At 52.7% G+C, this 16597-nt stretch overlaps 1 protein-coding gene across 8 annotated transcripts; it reads right to left on the reverse strand.

The window, feature by feature from the left end:
- Positions 1-1111: 1111 nt before the first annotated feature.
- Positions 1112-15003, reverse strand: LOC310887657 (Fc receptor-like protein 3). 8 transcript variants are annotated; one of them, XM_083813809.1, is made up of 9 exons: positions 14904-15003; positions 7009-10475; positions 6503-6611; positions 5945-5965; positions 5321-5578; positions 4149-4418; positions 3467-3751; positions 2503-2772; positions 1112-1472 (listed from the first exon to the last, which is right to left on the reverse strand). In XM_083813809.1, exons 2-9 carry the CDS (start codon positions 7033-7035, stop codon positions 1339-1341), a joined length of 1374 nt encoding a protein of 457 aa, XP_083669935.1. In that variant the 5' UTR covers positions 7036-10475; positions 14904-15003; the 3' UTR covers positions 1112-1338. The 8 variants fall into 8 exon arrangements, with proteins under 8 accessions (XP_083669935.1, XP_083669933.1, XP_083669934.1 ...); XM_083813807.1 differs by having other exon boundaries at positions 7009-7107; positions 14904-14994; XM_083813808.1 differs by having other exon boundaries at positions 7009-14383; positions 14904-14918.
- Between the last annotated feature and the right edge of the window lie 1594 nt (positions 15004-16597).

The raw sequence follows: 16597 nt of genomic DNA on the forward strand, positions 1-16597 counted from the left end.
GGGGTTAGCGTTAGGGTTAGGGTTAGGGTTAGGCTTCACTTTAAGAGCAGGATTAGGATTAGGTTTAGTTTTATTGTTAGGGTTAGGTTTAGTGTTAGGGTTAGCGTTAGGTTAGGGTTAGGGTTAGTGTTAGTGTTAGGGTTAGGGTTAGGTTTAGGGTTAGGGTTAGGGTTAGGGTTAGGATTAGGCTTAGCCTTAGGGTTAGGGTTAGGGTTACGGTTAGGATTAGGGTTTGGAATAGGTTTATGTTTAGTGTTAGGTTTAGGTTTAGATTTAGTGTTTGGTTTAGTGTTAGGATTAGGGTTAGGGTTGTTGGGGTAGGGCTAGTGTTACGGTCATTACTGTTAGGGTTAGGTTTAGGGTTATTAGGGGTATGGTTAGGGTTAGTGTTAGGTTAGTGTTAGGGTAAACGTTACGGTTAAGATTAGTTTTAGGTTTAGGGTTAGGTTTTGTGTTAGGGCAAGGGTTAGATTTAGGTTTCGGTTTAGGGTTAGGGTTAGGTTTGGGGTTACTGTTAGGATTAGGGTTATGGTTAGATTTCAGGATTAGGTTTGGATTTTGTGTTAGGGTCAGGGTTAGGTTTTGGGTTAGGGCAAGGGTTAAGGTTAGGGTTAGGTTTGGGTTAGGAGTAGGTTTCTTGTTTCAGTTAGGGTTAGGGTTAGGTTTCAGGATTAGGTTTGGGTTTTGTTTTAGAGTCAGGGTTAGGTTTTGGGTTAGGGCAAGTTTTAGGGTTAGGTTTAGGGGTAAAGTTGGGGTTAGGGTTAGGGTTATTGTTAGGGTTAAAGTAAGTTTTAGGATGAGGGTTAGGTTCAAGTTTATTGTTACAGTTATGGATACGTTTAGGATTGTTTGGAAATGGAGAAGGTGCAGAGTCCTGTTGTGTGTAGGGTTGTGTAATGGGTCCCCAAGGGAGCCCCATAAGGGCTCCCAGAGCGAGTTCAGTTCTCCCCTGCCGCCTGCCCCACTCCCCTCTGTACAAAAAGCAGAGAGCATGTCTTTGAGCGAACACGTACCGTGGTGATATGATGTGTGTGAGCAGCAATTGCACACACGCATATACACGTGCACACAGGGCGTGCTCCACTCGCAGTCACAAAGGCAAGCATAAATCTTCAGACTCAGAAGTGCTTTATTGGGCAGCAGATGCAGGAAACCAGAAGCATCTCTGTCAATATATGTTGAGGGACAGTGCAGGCCGGGAAAGGGACATGGGGACACTCATTTGGCGGATTTCCATGGTGCCCTTGCGGGGGCAGCAGTGGGTCTGAGTTGCCCCACAAGCATTCTTTCCTGGTGTGCGTCTGATTCATGTGCAGATGGTCTCTTGGGGAGTCCCACTCACTGTTTCACTCCTTTAGGGTCTTTGCTCCCTGCAGTGAGGACATGGACAGCAACCAGCCCGGACAGCAGGGACCCCAAGGCTGCTAGCAGCAGCGGTGCTCTGATATGGCAGTAGAAGAGTGAAGAGACACCTGGGAAACAAACACACCCTGAGGACTCAGGTAAACTTGGAAACACCACATGGGCCTGATGCTGGAACTCATGGACTTCAGGGAATTACCCAGCCGAAAACAGGGAGCCTCTGTTATCCATGCTACAGCACTAAGCCCTCAGCTCCAACACCAGCACCACAAATACACTCATATGGGCGCGGTGCACAGAGATATCTGAATCTGGAGCTCAGCCAGTCCTGTGTGCCCAATGCAAGGACTCAGGAACAGAGAAAAGCCATTAGGTGACGTCAGCACTGCTAGAAGTCAATTAGACCGTCTTCCTTTTCATACAGAGAGGACCAGCACATGGCTGGAAGACTCTCTGGGGCTGAGCCAGTAGCTGGCCATGTGCTATTAATGTTCTGCACAGCCCAGCTCCTTGGCCTCAGTGTACAGGACTGGCCTTACAGGTGGGGCTGGGACCAGCTCTGCTCCTGCCCCTTGTGCAGCCATGTGAAGGGCACTGAGGCAGTGCCTGCCTGCACCCTGCAGCTCAGATTCAGCCTCTTTTCAGCTGCTACTACCAGGTCCAGCTTTGCCAAGACAATGGGGGTCCTAGCTGTGGCACTACAAGGTAGGATGGAGGTGGAGGTGTGAGAGCAGAGCAATGGGTGTAGGTTATGGATGATGGACCATCCCCGAACCTACATCCAGCTCCTGGCTATTGTGCAGCCACGTGAAGGTGGTGCCAACCTGCGTGGAAAAGCTCAGGTTGAAGCCTTCTCCAGCCATTACCACCAGCTCTGACCGTGACAGGAGATGGTGCATCGCTACGGGCCCTAAAATGTTCTACAAATGCTCTTCCATCAGCTCTAGTGCCCAACCTACCGTAGGAGGCCCCTCAAAATCCCTGTTTCTGTAGCCATCCCCTTTCATGGTGCCCTTTGGGGAGCAGTCCTGGGTATCCCCCTCCCAGCAATGTCCCCTCGATGCCAGCCTTGTGGTGCCAATGCCCCGTGCAGACATCCATGTGAGCACAGCCCAGCTCAGCCCGCGAGATGCCACTCACCCACAACCGTGACCTGCAGCCGCGGGCTCTGGGCTGGGACGTCCCCGTTGGAGGCCATACAGTAATACTGCCCATCGTCGTTTTGCTGGGCTGACAGGATCTCATAACGGGTGCCCTTTCCCAAAACCTCTGCAGAGCCCTCTCGGTGCCAGGAAAAGGAGATAGACCCCGTGCCTGCAGCCACTGAGCAGCTCAGCACCAGGCGCTGCCCCTCCATCAGCTGCCCCTCATGGGGTTGCACGTCCAGGGACACCCCTGAGACGGGGACTCCTGTGAGATGGAGGGGGGAGAGGAAACATACTGGTTTCCAGTATAGACATTCCCAATGAAACTGGGCTTTTTTTTCCAAACAGCGAATGACTGGGAATGTTGGGTGGCAGGAAGCAGAAGGAAGAAGCGCTGCTAGGGAAGCAGGTATTGAAAGAACCAAAGCCAGTGGGACAGCAAAATCCCAGCCCCTCTAACTGAGGTTTTTCAGGATATTGGGGTGGGGGGAGCAGTTGATGGCCCAACCCAGTGGATGGCCTGAAGCAGGACAGGCTGCCTCCACACTGAAAGGGAGACTTATGCCAGGGAGAGGCGATAGCAAGGGAAATGACAGGACTGAGCCCTTAACACGCCATGAAGTGAGAAAGTCCCAGGGTCCAGAGAGATGAGACAGGATGGAGACACAGCATGAGAGAGAACAGAAGTCATACCCCAAAGTGAAACTGAAACCCACTGAAAACAAAACCCCAAAACCACAGCAACATGGGGGATGGGACCTGGCATCCCTTGCCTCTGTGCCGGCAGCAGGACCACTGGACAGGTGAGCGTGTAGTTGCAGGCATGAGAAGTCTGGGGTTTTGTAAAGCGACATGACTTTAAGCCAAACCCCACAGACCCCACATGTCTCTGGGACCCCCTCAGGGGCCGCCCTTCCCTGCCTGCACCCTCACCAGTCCCCAGCACCCCAAACACTCACTTCTGACAGCAATGGGGACCTGGGCACTCTGCTTCCGTATGCTGGAGTTGTCTGCCTGCACCTCACAGAAGTAGGAGCCCGTGTCCGCCAGCCCCACCGTCGGCACCTGGTACTTGGAGGAGGTCTCGGGGCCTTGAAGGACCGTGCTGTTTCGGTAGAAGAGGTACCAGAGGATGGTGTGGGGGCTGTGGGGGCTGAGGTGCGTGACACAGCTCAGGTTGAGGGGGCTTCCCTCAAGGGTCTCCGCTGAGCTGGCCACGCTCAGCACCGGGGAGGAGAAGAGCTCTGGGGAAAGGAAATAGGGTTTTTGTTCTTTCTTTTGAATTGGAAGGTATATACAACCCCCCTGGGAGTTGTCAGGGGGCATCTCCTTGGAGGGAGCTTCTGGGGCTGCATCACTGCTCAGGATGCCAGAGGGAAGGGACAGTTATCCCACCCCACCAGAACAAGGCTGCACAGGACCAAGACCCCAGTACGGGTGCAGGGAGCATCCCAGAGCCAGGGCTGGATGTAACTGGCCAGGTCTCTGTGGTTGTGGGCACGGGGTTCGAGTTAATTCCTGCACTGGTAGCATGGACCTAGCTCAGCCATCATACAGAGCCCCCCACCCTCTGTCCTGCAGCTCCCAGCAGATGGGACCCTGGGAAGATGGAAGGCCCAAAGACTCACAGGAATTTCTTACCTTTGATAAAAACATGTAACTCTTGAGATTCCCTTTTTATTACTGACAAGAAGGAGTTCATCTGTCCCGTGCAGCGATACCTGCCGCTCTGGTGGGTCTTGGCCTGGGGGATGCAGAGCTGCTTGTCCGAGGCGTAGAGGGTGGTGATGTCTGCTCCATCTCTGAAATACCGCACCGAAGTCATGCTCCCCGGGTCCCATCCCCGGCACTGCATGCACAGCGGCTCGCCCTCGAACACCACATGAGACGGGACCTGGAGGATCAGCCAATCTGCAAGAGACCCCCGAGAGCAGTTGCTGAAGGTCCTGCACCTGGACTGGGGTAGTCCCAAACATCAGCATGGACCAGGTGATGAATGCATTGCGAGCAGCCCTGCAAAAGAGGACTTGGGGGTACTGGTGGATGAAACACTTGACATAAGCCAGCAATGTGCACTCGCAGCCCAGAAAGCCAACCCTATGCTGGGCTGAACGAAAAGCAGCATGGGCAGCAGGGCAGGGAGGGGACTGTGCCCTTTGCTCTGCTCTCCTGAGACCCCACCTGGAGCCGTGTGCTCAGTTCTGGGGCCCCAGCACCAGAAGGACATGGAGCTATTAGGGCCAGTCCAGAGGAGGCCACAGGGATGGCCAAAGGGCTGGGACACCTCTGCTGTGGAGGCAGTCTGAGGGAGCTGGGGCTGTTGAGCCTGGAGAAGGCTTTGGGGAGACCTCAGAGCGGCCTGCCAGTCCCTAAAGGGGGCTACAGGAAAGCTGGGGAGAGACTCTTTGTCAGGGAGTGCAGTGGGGGGATCAGAGTAACGGCTTGAAGCAGAAAAGGGCAGGTTTGGGTCAGGTATAAGGAAGAAATCCTTCCCCAGGAGGGCAGTGAGGCCCCGGCGCAGGCTGCCCGGAGAGGCTGTGGGTGCCCCATCCCTGGGGGGGCCCAAGACCAGGCTGGATGGGGCTGGGGGCAGCCTGCCATCCCAACTCACTCTGATTCTACAAAAGAGATGCATTGTGCAGAGACAGGGAGGCAAAAAGTCCCCAAACCCCAGCTCGCTGTGCCCCAACACCAACAGCATTGCCTTCCTTATGCTTGCAGGAGCTGCATTTGTCCCAGAGCAGGATGAGCAGGTCCAGAGCAAAGCTCTGGAGCATGGGAGAGCAGGGCTCGTCCCAGGTCACGTCACTCACCATAGGAGACGATCAAGGTAATGGGGTTGCTGGACACAGAGCCGGGGCTCTGGCACTTGTATCTGCCCGTCTGTTTCTGCCTGGCGTTCGTGATCCTGTACGTGTCAGTGTCCGTGCGCGCCAGGATCTTGTCGTTGTGGTACCAGGTCGTGGGCTGCTGCCTATGGGGGTGGGAGCCCCGGCACCGCAGGGTGACACTCTCTCCTCGGAATATCGTGCTCCAGGGGGGGTCCATGGTTAGCAGAGCCATCTCTGTGGCTGTGAAGGTCCAGGCAGGAGGGGACGTGAGGGCAGGACAGAGATCAGAGCATCGGTGTGTGCGGTGGGGAGCCCCCAGCCCTGAGCACAGAGGTTGGGATGGGGGAGGAAGGAGGGACCCTGCTGCTGACTAGGGTTTCGAGGGTGTTGGTGGGATTTTGGGGGGCTGTCTTGTGTTTCAGAGGGGCAGCTGAGCTGGTGGCTGGTGCTGCTCAGGGCCCCTCAAGACAGGCAGCATGCGGAGGCACAGCAGAGCCATGCCGTGCCCGGCTGCCATGCGAGGGGACGTCCCTGCCACCTTGCTCAGCAAGAACTGCCCAGGGCCCCATGGGCTCTCACCAGAAACCTGCCAGCAAAGGGACTCACCAGCGAGGCCGAGGACTTGAGCTGCAAGGAGGAAAAGAAGAAGGGATGAGCACCACTGGGAAGCACCTGCCAGGCATTCTGCAGCACCCCTGTACAGAGAGGGGCGAGGCTGCCGTTGGACGTAAGCCATCCTAAAAGAAAAGTCTTGGCAAGACCTGCCAGGTCGCCGAGACACCCACCAGCACCACCACACCACTCCATGGCATGGTATTCCCAGCCTCACCATGCTCATGCCCACCAGCCTCGCTGGACCCTCATTTCCCTCTTCCCCAGCAACAAGGCCACCCCAAAGAGGAAGCCCTAAGCCTATGTTGTGACAGGGGCAACCACTGCTCCATACAAATCTCCTCCACCTGGCAGGATAAACAAACATCTCCCCTTCCCCAGGCAGAGTGAAACCCCCTCCAGACATGCCCCAAAGGGATGTGAGGGGCACTCAGCAGAACCTGTGCTGGAGATGGAGTCACCTTCGCCCTCGCTGATGCTCACTGGGTCCCTGTGGCTTTTTGGGAACACACGTCCATGCCAGCAGCCCCCAGCCCCTGTGGTTGCACTCACCCAGGAGGAGCAAGGCTCTGCTCCCTGCCATCCCAGACTGGGGGTCCAGGGCTCGGTGACTTCCCCACACAGAGGGCAATGGTGATGTCCCCTGCGTGGAGATACTTTTCTGAGAAAAAAGGAAGGAAATGGTGTTTGGTTTTATTACTATTATGCAAAGAAACAACCCCACCAACCGGAAGCCTTTGTGTTGCTATAATGTCCAGTCCTGAATGACACTTTTTTTTTCCTCCACACCTCACTTAATAGCAGATTCAGGGCTCACTGTCCCTTGAAACCACAGCCCCATCCAGCCCTTGCTTCATGCAACCCCTCTGAGATGCCTCCTCTGCTCCTTAGGGAGACTCCAGTCCTCCTGGGTGACTGTCGGCATTTGCTGTTTTTTTTTTTTATTATTATTGTTGTTGGTTTTTGTTTGTTTGTTTGTTTGCCTGTTTCTTTCTTTCTTTTCCCCCCAGAGAAAACAAGTTGCAATGGATCCTCTTCACATAAGGCTTTTTGCTTACCTCCTTCCCCACTGTCTTGGAGTCCATCCACGACCCAGTGGCAGGATTCTCAAGCTCTTCTGAGGTTGTATTTGCAATTTCTTTGGACCTTTCTCTGTGCTGGAGATCAGACACCAATGGGAAAGAAACAGGCAGGTTTCTGCTGCTTGCCCCTTGGATGGATCATGTTGAATGGGTTGTGAGAGGCATGGGACAGTTTTGGGACCCATGTACCACTCAGCTTCTTGTGGAAGCCACATTTCAGCACAGCTGCCCCAAAACATGTGAGAGCAAGATGCAGACCAAGCTAGCCCTGCAGTCTTTGCCTGGGCCTGATTTTATCATTTGAGCACCATTGGCTTTGGGACACAGACTCAACACACAGCCAAAAGCACCAACACAACCCCTGAACTTGAAGCTCATCTTCACTAATGAAGCCATGAGATAAGGTTTGATGCAGGGAGCCCCTCGGCACCTCCCAGAGCCCTGCAGAGGACAGACAGTGCCAGCACAGAAGGACAGACAACAAAAGAAAAGCTAATTCTGACTTTTGGCACCAGCTGACTTGCTACGAGGAATCTGTAAACCTGGAAGGAAGGAAAAAAGTCAGAAGGACCTTTCCCTGCCACCCTCACAGATAGGATCTGACACCTTCGTCAGCCCCGTGGGAACCGCTCTCTGAAGAGCACATGAAGCTTTCGGGTCAGTGGCTGGGGGCTGGAGCTAGGTGATCTGTAGAGGTCCCTTCTAACCCAACCATTCTATGGCCCCTCCTTCAACCTTCAGCACTTTGCCACCACAAACAACTGCTGCGGTAGCCTGGAAAAGTCCTCTAGCAGCTCCCATTGAAACCCAGGCAACTACGAAGCCCAGCTACAACCGCATGCAGCTCCCTGTTTTCTTTCTGACTGCTTATAGCAATGAGCTCACACAGGAGGTTATATACCCACAGCTTAGAACACCTGTGAAAGAAGAAGTCAGTTTGCTACGTAGGATGATAAACTTCCATGGGGCTATAGAGGTGGTTGCCAGTAAACACAAATCTTCTGCATAAGAATATGAAAGTCAAGAGCTCTTTCAAAGGATTTCTATGAGGTGGGAACTCAGAATACAGACCTACATTTTTTTTGCCCTACATTTGAAACAAATGACCATATCTATCAAAGGAAATCTCAACACGAGGCTCTAAACCACTTCCTGACCACCTGATTTCTACTGGAAAGCACAGTAGTTTTCATAAAAAGGCAACAAAGATAGGACCCATGAGCAGTCTGTGGGGGAAACAAATGGGGTTAAAACATCAAGGCATTCAGGAACTACCAAAAGGAATGAGGGAAGGGGAATATGGTGCAAGAAACACACCTTAGATGGGGGGTGCCTGTACACCAATGCACCCAGCATGGGGAATAAGCAGGAGGAGTAGTGAGGTGGGCTGTGAACTGGCTGGAGGGAAGAAGCCAGAGGGTTGTGTGGCAAACAAAGTCGTGTTTTTGCAGTAGTGAACTAATTTTCTGTATTCCAAGGTAGTTGTGTCATCATAATAAGGAGAAATGCTAAGTAGATAAGTGGACAGTAGAAGGCCTCACTGTTCCAAAATAAGGTAGAAGCTTGAGAAAAACAGGACGAGCAGTGTGAGAATAGTAAAACAGAGATCACAAGTTCTCAAAACATAAGAAAGGAGAAATTAAAGGGTTGAAAAAAAGAAAAATTGTACATATATGGTATAGAGGAGCATCGAGTAGCTTGTGAACCTGTAATATTCAGCCAATGAGGGAATAGGGGAGGTGATCAGGCGCCGGGTGATAGGGAATAAAAGGTTATGATTTGTTTACTAAAATGCGCTCCTGACTGACAGGACGCCCGCCATTGAATAAAATAGCTTCACAGAAGATCCTGTCCGAAGAAAATTATTTGGGATTTTTCTCACAGTTGTGGTCAATGGGACGGAGTCGAGCTGGAGTCCTGTATCTAGTGGAGTCCCTCAAGGGTTGGTACTGGGATGGGTGTTGTTCAATATATTCATTGATGACTTGGATGAGGCAATGGAGTGTGCTGTCAGCAAGTTTGCTGATTACACTAAACTGGGAGGAGCGGCTGACACGCCGGAAGGCTGTGCTGCCGTTCAGCGGGACCTCAACAGGTTGGAGAGTTGGGCGGGGAGAAACTTACTGAAATATAACGAGGACAAGTGCAGAGTCCTGCATCTGGGCAAGAGCAACCCCAGACATCAGGATACGTTGGGGACTGTCCTGCTGGAAAGCAGTGAAGGGGAGAGGGACCTGGGGGTCCTGGTGGACAGCGAGATGACCACGAGCCAGCACTGTGCCCTTGTGGCCAAGAAGGCCGATGGCATCCTAGGGTGTATCAGAAGGGGGGTGGTTAGTAGGTCGAGGGAGGTTCTCCTCCCCCTCTACTCTGCCCTGGTGAGACCGCATCTGGAATATTGCATTCAGTTCTGGGCCCCTCAGTTCCAGAAGGACAGGGAACTGCTTGAGAGGGTCCAGCACAGAGCCCCGAGGATGATTAAGGGAGTGGAGCATCTTGCTTACAAGGAAAGGCTGAGGGAGCTGGGTCTCTTTGGCTTGCAGAAGAGGAGACCGAGGAGTGACCTTATTAATATTTATAAAAACGTAAAGGGGGAATGTCAGGAGGATGGAGCCAGGCTCTGCTCAGTGACATCCAATGGTAGGACGAGTTCCTGTGTGACCTGATCGAGGTGTTCCTGCTCTGGCAGGGGGATTGGACTAGATGATCTTTCAAGGTCCCTTCCAATCCCTACCATCCTGTGATTCTGTGATACACAACCGTTATGAGCATCAGCAGTAGAGACGGTGCCGTGAAAAGTCATTATCTCCCCTCTCAAGCCTTCTGGGGTGTTATAAATGTGATGGATTGGTATCTATGGAGGAACGTGCATAAAATAAAAGAGACACCTGCCTGGAGATCATCTCTGCCGGGACTCGAACCCGGAACCTCTGGATTAGAAGTCCAGCGCGCTCGTCCATTGCGCCACAGAGACCTCGCCGTGAGGATGCTATCGGCACCAGAACTGAAAAATCCCGCACCCCCTGCATCACTGGGGGGGTCTTGACACCCTGCTCCTGCTGCACGGCACGGAAGTGGCACGAAAACCCCGTGCCCAGATCCATCTCCCTTGCAAATCGACATCTCTCAGCATCCCCTCCTTTCACAGGGACGGGCAATAATTCTGGGTATGATCCATATCTCCCTCAGCAGCAGGGATGCAGCAAAAACCTGGATGTAGGATCGTATCTGCATCTCTGGCAACCTTTCCGCAGCATCTCTCGCTCAACCGAGGGCAGAGCTAAATCCTGGAGTAGAGTTAATTGCTGCATCTCCCAGCACATCATCACAGCATCCTCATCGCAGAAGCCAAGAGATAAAGATGAAACAGGATTTAGCTTACGGCACTGAATGCTGACAGTAATGAAGAAAGCTCCGTTTGTCATGATGAAAAATGGAGAAACCTGTGGTTTAAGCAGAGAAGTAAAAGAAAAAGCAGCCATCGTATTTTAAGCAAGCTGTCAATCAAGGTTTTAATTTTTCTCTAAATGTATCTTCCGCTGGAAAAATTTTAGAAGGTGACAAAACAAAAGGAAACATTCTTTTACATCCTTTTACATCCTCTGAGTTACTGCACAATTGATCAAACAGGGCACACAATTCCTTGCTGTGACAACCCACATTCTGCATTTCTAAACTGCATGATTTCTAGAGTATCATTTACTCCCAAACACACTCTTAATTAGGGAAAAATTGGGCCATGAAGTCATGCGGTGCTACAGAAAAGAGGCACAGCACTAACAACCTCAGCGCATCCCAGGCGAAACCAAATCATTTGTTTTTCCCATTACTGATGTTCTGGGGCCTTGAGAGGGTTTTCAGTTGCCTTGATGAGTATTTTTCAGTTGGCAAAAGGGCAGCCGAGGCTCTGAAGGGCAACACTGCAAAATCTTGGTGGGACAGGTGGGAAATTAGAACCACCATTTTTCCCTCTTTGCTCTGATTTTCCTTGGAAGAAGCTGAAATCTTGCTCCAAGCGGTGGGAAGGAAGACAGGGGTTTAACCTCTACCAGACAAAACCCCACCTGCTGCAAGAGATATCCAGTAAATCAATAATCCTTGAAATAAATTACTCTGTGAACCAACTGCAGTGCCAGTGTCGTGCTGTAACCCCACGTGTACCTTGAGAAAGCATTAAGTCGGGAAAACACCAATCTGCAGGGTGAATAAAAGCAGAGCTTAAAAAATACCATATAATAAATCTTCAGCAAAGTAATAACGTGCTGATATAAAGCAGAAAAGAGGAAACAAATCTCACACAGCCTGTGGCTGCACTGTGTGTGTTCCTCATGGGAGGAGAGGACACCAACCAACTCTTTTAATACAATTTTGGGAGGCTACGTCACCCAAATTGGAGGATGAATGAGGTTCAAAAGCCCCCCAGCGCTCAAGGCCACTTTCCAGCATCTTTGCACCTTCACCAGTCTGGCCAGTCTTCGCCAAGGTGCTGGCTGTCCCTCCGTTACCTCCACACGCAACAAACTTGGAAAGAAGAGACCGGAGCAAGCAGCCCAGAGGCTGGCAGGTTTTTTTTGGTGCCGGGGGATGCCAATCTCCCTTTCCGTGGGAGATGACAATGAAATTCAGTTCGCTGGGCAGCATGTTTTGAGACCAGAGCAATACTCCCATTTAGATACAGAGATGAAGATGTTTATCATGTCGGTTATAATGCTATGAGGTGTTCATAACATGTTCCCAGCATGTAAGGGTTGTGGGAGGGCAAAAGCTGCAGGGGGTCCAAGCAAAGCACAACTCAGCCCCCAGCTCATCCCCAGTTGCCTTCTAGCATCAATTTGCTGTAGATGGGAAGAACAGGAGCCACAGGCAAGGATGCAAGGGCCCAGGGTGAACCAAGATGATTTACCACCTTATAAACAGGTGGGAAAAGCCTTTTGGAAGACAAAGACTCAAGCAGTAAGATGGCCACTGAAGCATGTCTCGCCTGCGCAGCGACAGCACCTTCCATCAAAGTGCTCCAGGGCAGCCGCGTCAGTGGTGGGAGATTCAAAAATCTCCTTGCACGCCTGAGTAAACAGCATAGAAAATCCAGCTCACACTCGGGACTGTTTTGTGGTATCTGTGGCTAAAGGTTTTATGGCGCACACAACCATCCCATTACCTGGCAAAACCTCCGAGAGTCACCCAAGAGCCGGCAACACCAAGGTGAAGGTAAAGCTTTTGAAGCCATGTGCTTGCAGGCGACGAAGACCATTAACCCGTGTATCTGCAGTGGGGAAGGGTTTTCTCCAAACCCTTACAGTTTGCTCGTATTTTCTTTTTCCTAGACTTGTAAGTCCCCTCTTTATTGCTTCCCCTCTCCCTTTTTTTTTTTTTTTGCCAGCCATGTCAGCAATACCGCAGCATGCCCAAAATGCAGCCAGGCACCTGGTGCTTGATTTGACCACCACCATGACCACCATGTCTCCAACCCCCCCCCCCCCCCAGTGTCTTTCTGAGCAGGACTGTGTCTGGGACCACTTAAAAGGCATCCATCACTGACACCTGCATTTTGCTCCCTCTGATAATAAACATCTCACCATGAGACATGGAAACTTTTGCCTTCAGTGCCACAGGCTGGTGTTGATGGCTGTACTGACACCCATGGACGTGGCCACAACTCAGCAAGCGGCTGATTTTCCACAAGCTTACAGTAAAATTACAGCAGATGCTCTTTAAAGGCAGCTCAACTGAAATCTTTTATGACCAGGATATGTACAACCATTTGATTTGCATTTTGCGGGAGTTAATCCCAGCAGGAGTTATTTTCACATCCCAGATGAGACTGATGAAACAAGAGGGCATGACCGGCTCCTGTCAGGATGCTGAAGCAATAACCGCCGGGGCAAAATGAAGCACCTGAGCAGCAGAAGACAAGAGCAGATATTTCTGGGGAGCAGGCTGGGTCCCACCGCCAAAGTGGAGAAGTAAAATTGAGACTGGCTCAAATGAGGGCCCAAGCAAAGATACCTACAGACTAATCTTGTATTTGCCATTGTGAAAATCATTGTGGCACTGAGACTCTGATGGCACGCAGCAAACACTGAGCATAGACACAGACTAAAAACCACCAAGGTAGTAATAGGAAAAGCAGATCCTAGCAGAACCCCCATATCTAATACCCTTTGGCTATGGAGCATTTACTTCAAATCTGTGGCTCTCCAGTCCCCCTTGAGCCTATTTTTCAGATGGAGCACAGCAAAATGGCCAAGACCAGATGCGGGCAACTGGGAGCATTACCTGGGTGTCCCTCATCATGTCACCACCCACAAGAGAGCATCCTCAACAGGGATCCTGGACATGCAGCCAGGGGAAACTTGGAGCAACATAGGTGCCCAGCATGAGCAGATTTTACCCAGTACATCCTCAGCTGGGATCCCCAAAATGTCTGCAGGAGGGAGGAACATCGTGGGCTGGGTGTCCAAGACAGAGCATGCTCCCAGCCTGGGGCTGCGCAGGGGAAGCACTGCCCTCTGTTTTGCACCCCAAAATCATTTGGCCCCAGCCTGGTAGCAGCTGGGGTACCCCAGCTCTGCTCTGCTGCCACGTTAGCTGGGGCTGGAGGTTTCAGTGAGCCCTCTTGGTCACCCACGCCACCAGCTGTCCTAGGACAACGAGGTCTGGTTGGCACCCCGTCCCTACTGGCTTGGCATACCTGTGAAAAGCGAATTTTAGTTCTCTCTTGGACACTGGGAATGGAGCAAATACTGCACTTGGGAGTGAAGCTAGCCAGACAGCAGCAAGCAGCCTGTTCAGAGCTCAACAGCTGCTGGAGATGCTCCCCCACGTTAGCAGCTGGAGGTCAAGTCAAGCAACAAAAACTTTCCTCCCATGGCCTGGTGCTGCACAGTTGGTGGCACCACAAGCCCACAAGCAGAGGAGCCGGGAACTTCCAGGCCTCAGGACTGGAAACACAAACAGCAAGGATAAAATCCTCCCCTTCGCCTCCCTGAAAGGACTTTCTAAAGCTTGATATTACGCCGCGAGCAACAATATCAGCAATACGCTGCTTGAGCACGTGCTGTGGGAGGGTGCTCTGACCCTCGCATCCCTCACCCTGCGCTACAGATCTTTACGAGGCACCCAGGCCAGCAGAGCCGTGACAAAGTGCCTGCAGGAACACTCAAAGAATCTGCTAGAAAGCACGTTAAGGTGTGATCCCACCGTTACCCGACAAGAAATACCGTCTTCCACACACACATGCACGATTGTAGACACGTGCATACGTTTCATATGCAAATTCCGTCAGCAAGACGCTGTTCCTGAGAAATCTCTGCCCCACAGTCGGCAGTAACAACACTTTGTTCTGAAGCACCTAGAAGGAGAAAACAGTCCCTCTGTCATATTCCTTACAGCGAAAGGGGATCGGCAATCTCTGCATACCACCAGCACCTCTAGACCAAGAAAACTTCCAGCTGTGGTGGAGATTGATGCCTCCAGGAGGACCCGGTCGTGCCCCGTGCCTGTGCTCAGGGCCCATTTCAGGGCCGGCGCAGCGCACCGGAGCCTCCCCCTGTTGCGAAGAATACCGCTCCGTCTAAGCACCACGCTGTCTTTACTTCAACAAAACAAAATTTTTACCCCCCAGAACGACTCCTCCAGCGGCACGTCGCCGTCCTCCCGCAGCGCGGCGAGGCTCGTGCCTCAGTTTCCCCCGAGAGCCGGCGGCGTCGGGACGGCGCGGGGACAACCCGCCCGGCTTCCCCCGTGCCCCCCCAAGCTCCCCGAGGGGGGGGAGCACGGCGGGGCCACCCCCCCCCCCCCGGGCTCCGAAGCAGCCCCGAGATTCCCCAAGCCCTGCCCATCGCTCACCCAGGCCCTTACCCAGCACTTACCATCCCAGCCCGCGGCTCCCCGGCTCTGTGCATCCCCCAGCTTCGCTGCTTTGCCTTCGTCCCCCTGCAGCCCCCTCCCCATCTCCGGGCGTGCCCAGAGCCCCCCCCCCCCCGGCTTCGCCGCGGGGACCCCCAGCGCCCCCCAAGCCCCCCCTTGCCCCATCCCTTCCCTTTCAGCCCCCAACTTTTGCCACGCTTCTCCCCCCGCCCTCCTGCCTTTTCCGACCCCCGCCGGCTTTCCGGCCGCCCCCCTTTCCCCCCTCTCCCTTTGTCCCCTCTCCGCCTGCCCTTTCCGCCCAGGCGGGTGGCCCCCGGAGTTTCCATGGGGATGGAGGGGGCCGGGGCTCTCCGGCTGCAGGAAAAAGCACGAAGAGCCGGGGGGGGGACAGCGGAGGGAAGCGGGGGGACAGCGAGGGGGACCCGGCAGAAGGGGCCGGGGAAGCAGCGGCCGCAGCCGGCCGGGCTCCAAGACCATCGCTCCCCGGCTCGTTGCTTGAATTCACGCTTCTGGCGTTGTTCTCTTTTCCTTCCCGAGGAATAATAAAAAAAAAATGGTCCCGGAGAAAGGGGAATGAGAAAATTGTCGAAAGGAACCAGAAAGGCGCAGCTGCTCCTGCTCGGCACCGTGCGCTTACGCTAGGAGCAGGGGGGGCTCCGGCCACCCGTGTCAAGCAAAGAGGGCGCAGAAAATCAGTTTGTGGCCTCAGGGGCGTCAGCAGCAGCACATCCAGATCCCCACAGCCCATATTAAGCACCCGTCCAGCAGGACACGGAGGGGATTCAAGTGTCACTCGTCCCTGTGCTGTCGCAAAGCAAAGAGGAAAGTTTGGACGAAGCCAACATTTCTGGAGGCTGAACAGGATTCACGGGCACAAGCCCGTCCATATCACACCTCTCCCATGCAAATTAACTAAGTTCTCTCTTACTCAAGGGGGGTATTTTTTATCAGGTTGTGAGTTTGGCTATAAAGGTAATTAACACCAGCTTCCCTTACAGTCTGCTCATCTCAGCTGCGTTCCATCCCTGCCCGCAACAGCCGTGTTCTCTGCCCTCTTCCTTCAGCTCTCCACTCACACGGTCCTCGCTGGCAGGCACTGATATGGAGGTGAATCTGAATTACACCCTGCGAGGTTGCAGATCTGTAACAAGGACGGCTTTTAATCTGGAAAGGCACAACATTCACGTCAAGACACCAGAATGCATTAAAACCACATAAAAAAATGAAGCGAATTGTAATTATAAAAGGACAATCATTGATTTTACACTTAATTCTAACAACACTTCACAGTGGTTAATTTTAATCTTTTAGGATTTAACTTTTTCATTAATTATTTAAACACAAAAACAGACTGGCTGCTTATAAGGCCCACGGAGAGCATGAAGGCTGGAGGGGGGATACTGGAGAGGATGGATCCCCAGGCAGGTCACTCTGCACTGACAAATTCAAACCAGTTTGTTTTAACACGGGCAAGCACCAGGACTCCTGCACAGGGTCAAAGCAAGGTGTGCTCAGCCCAGTGGCTCACTACCACCCAGAGATGTTGAAAAGAGGCCGTGAATCCCAGCTGGAACAGAGGGACATTTCTCCAACGCACTCCAACACTGGTTTTTAGGGACCTTCTGAGTCAAAAGTTGCAGAGAGGGTCTAGCATTTTTCTGAGGATGGAAAGAGCAACAGGGAGACGCATCAGCAG

This window comes from Anser anser (genome assembly GCF_964211835.1).
Source record: "Anser anser genome assembly, chromosome: 28".
Taxonomy (NCBI): domain Eukaryota; kingdom Metazoa; phylum Chordata; class Aves; order Anseriformes; family Anatidae; genus Anser; species Anser anser.

What these genes read in the sequence shown, in the direction of transcription:
- LOC310887657 (XM_083813806.1), bottom strand. Translation starts at nt 6,356, where the DNA reads ATGTCTGGAGGGGGTTTCACTCTGCCTGGGGAAGGGGAGATGTTTGTT. An exon ending in TACCTTGATCGTCTCCTATG is followed by an intron (nt 4,419 to 5,320) that starts GTGAGTGACGTG and finishes GGTCTCTTGCAG; the next exon opens with ATTGGCTGATCCTCCAGGTC. An exon ending in GTTACATGTTTTTATCAAAG is followed by an intron (nt 3,752 to 4,148) that starts GTAAGAAATTCC and finishes TCCTTTCCCCAG; the next exon opens with AGCTCTTCTCCTCCCCGGTG.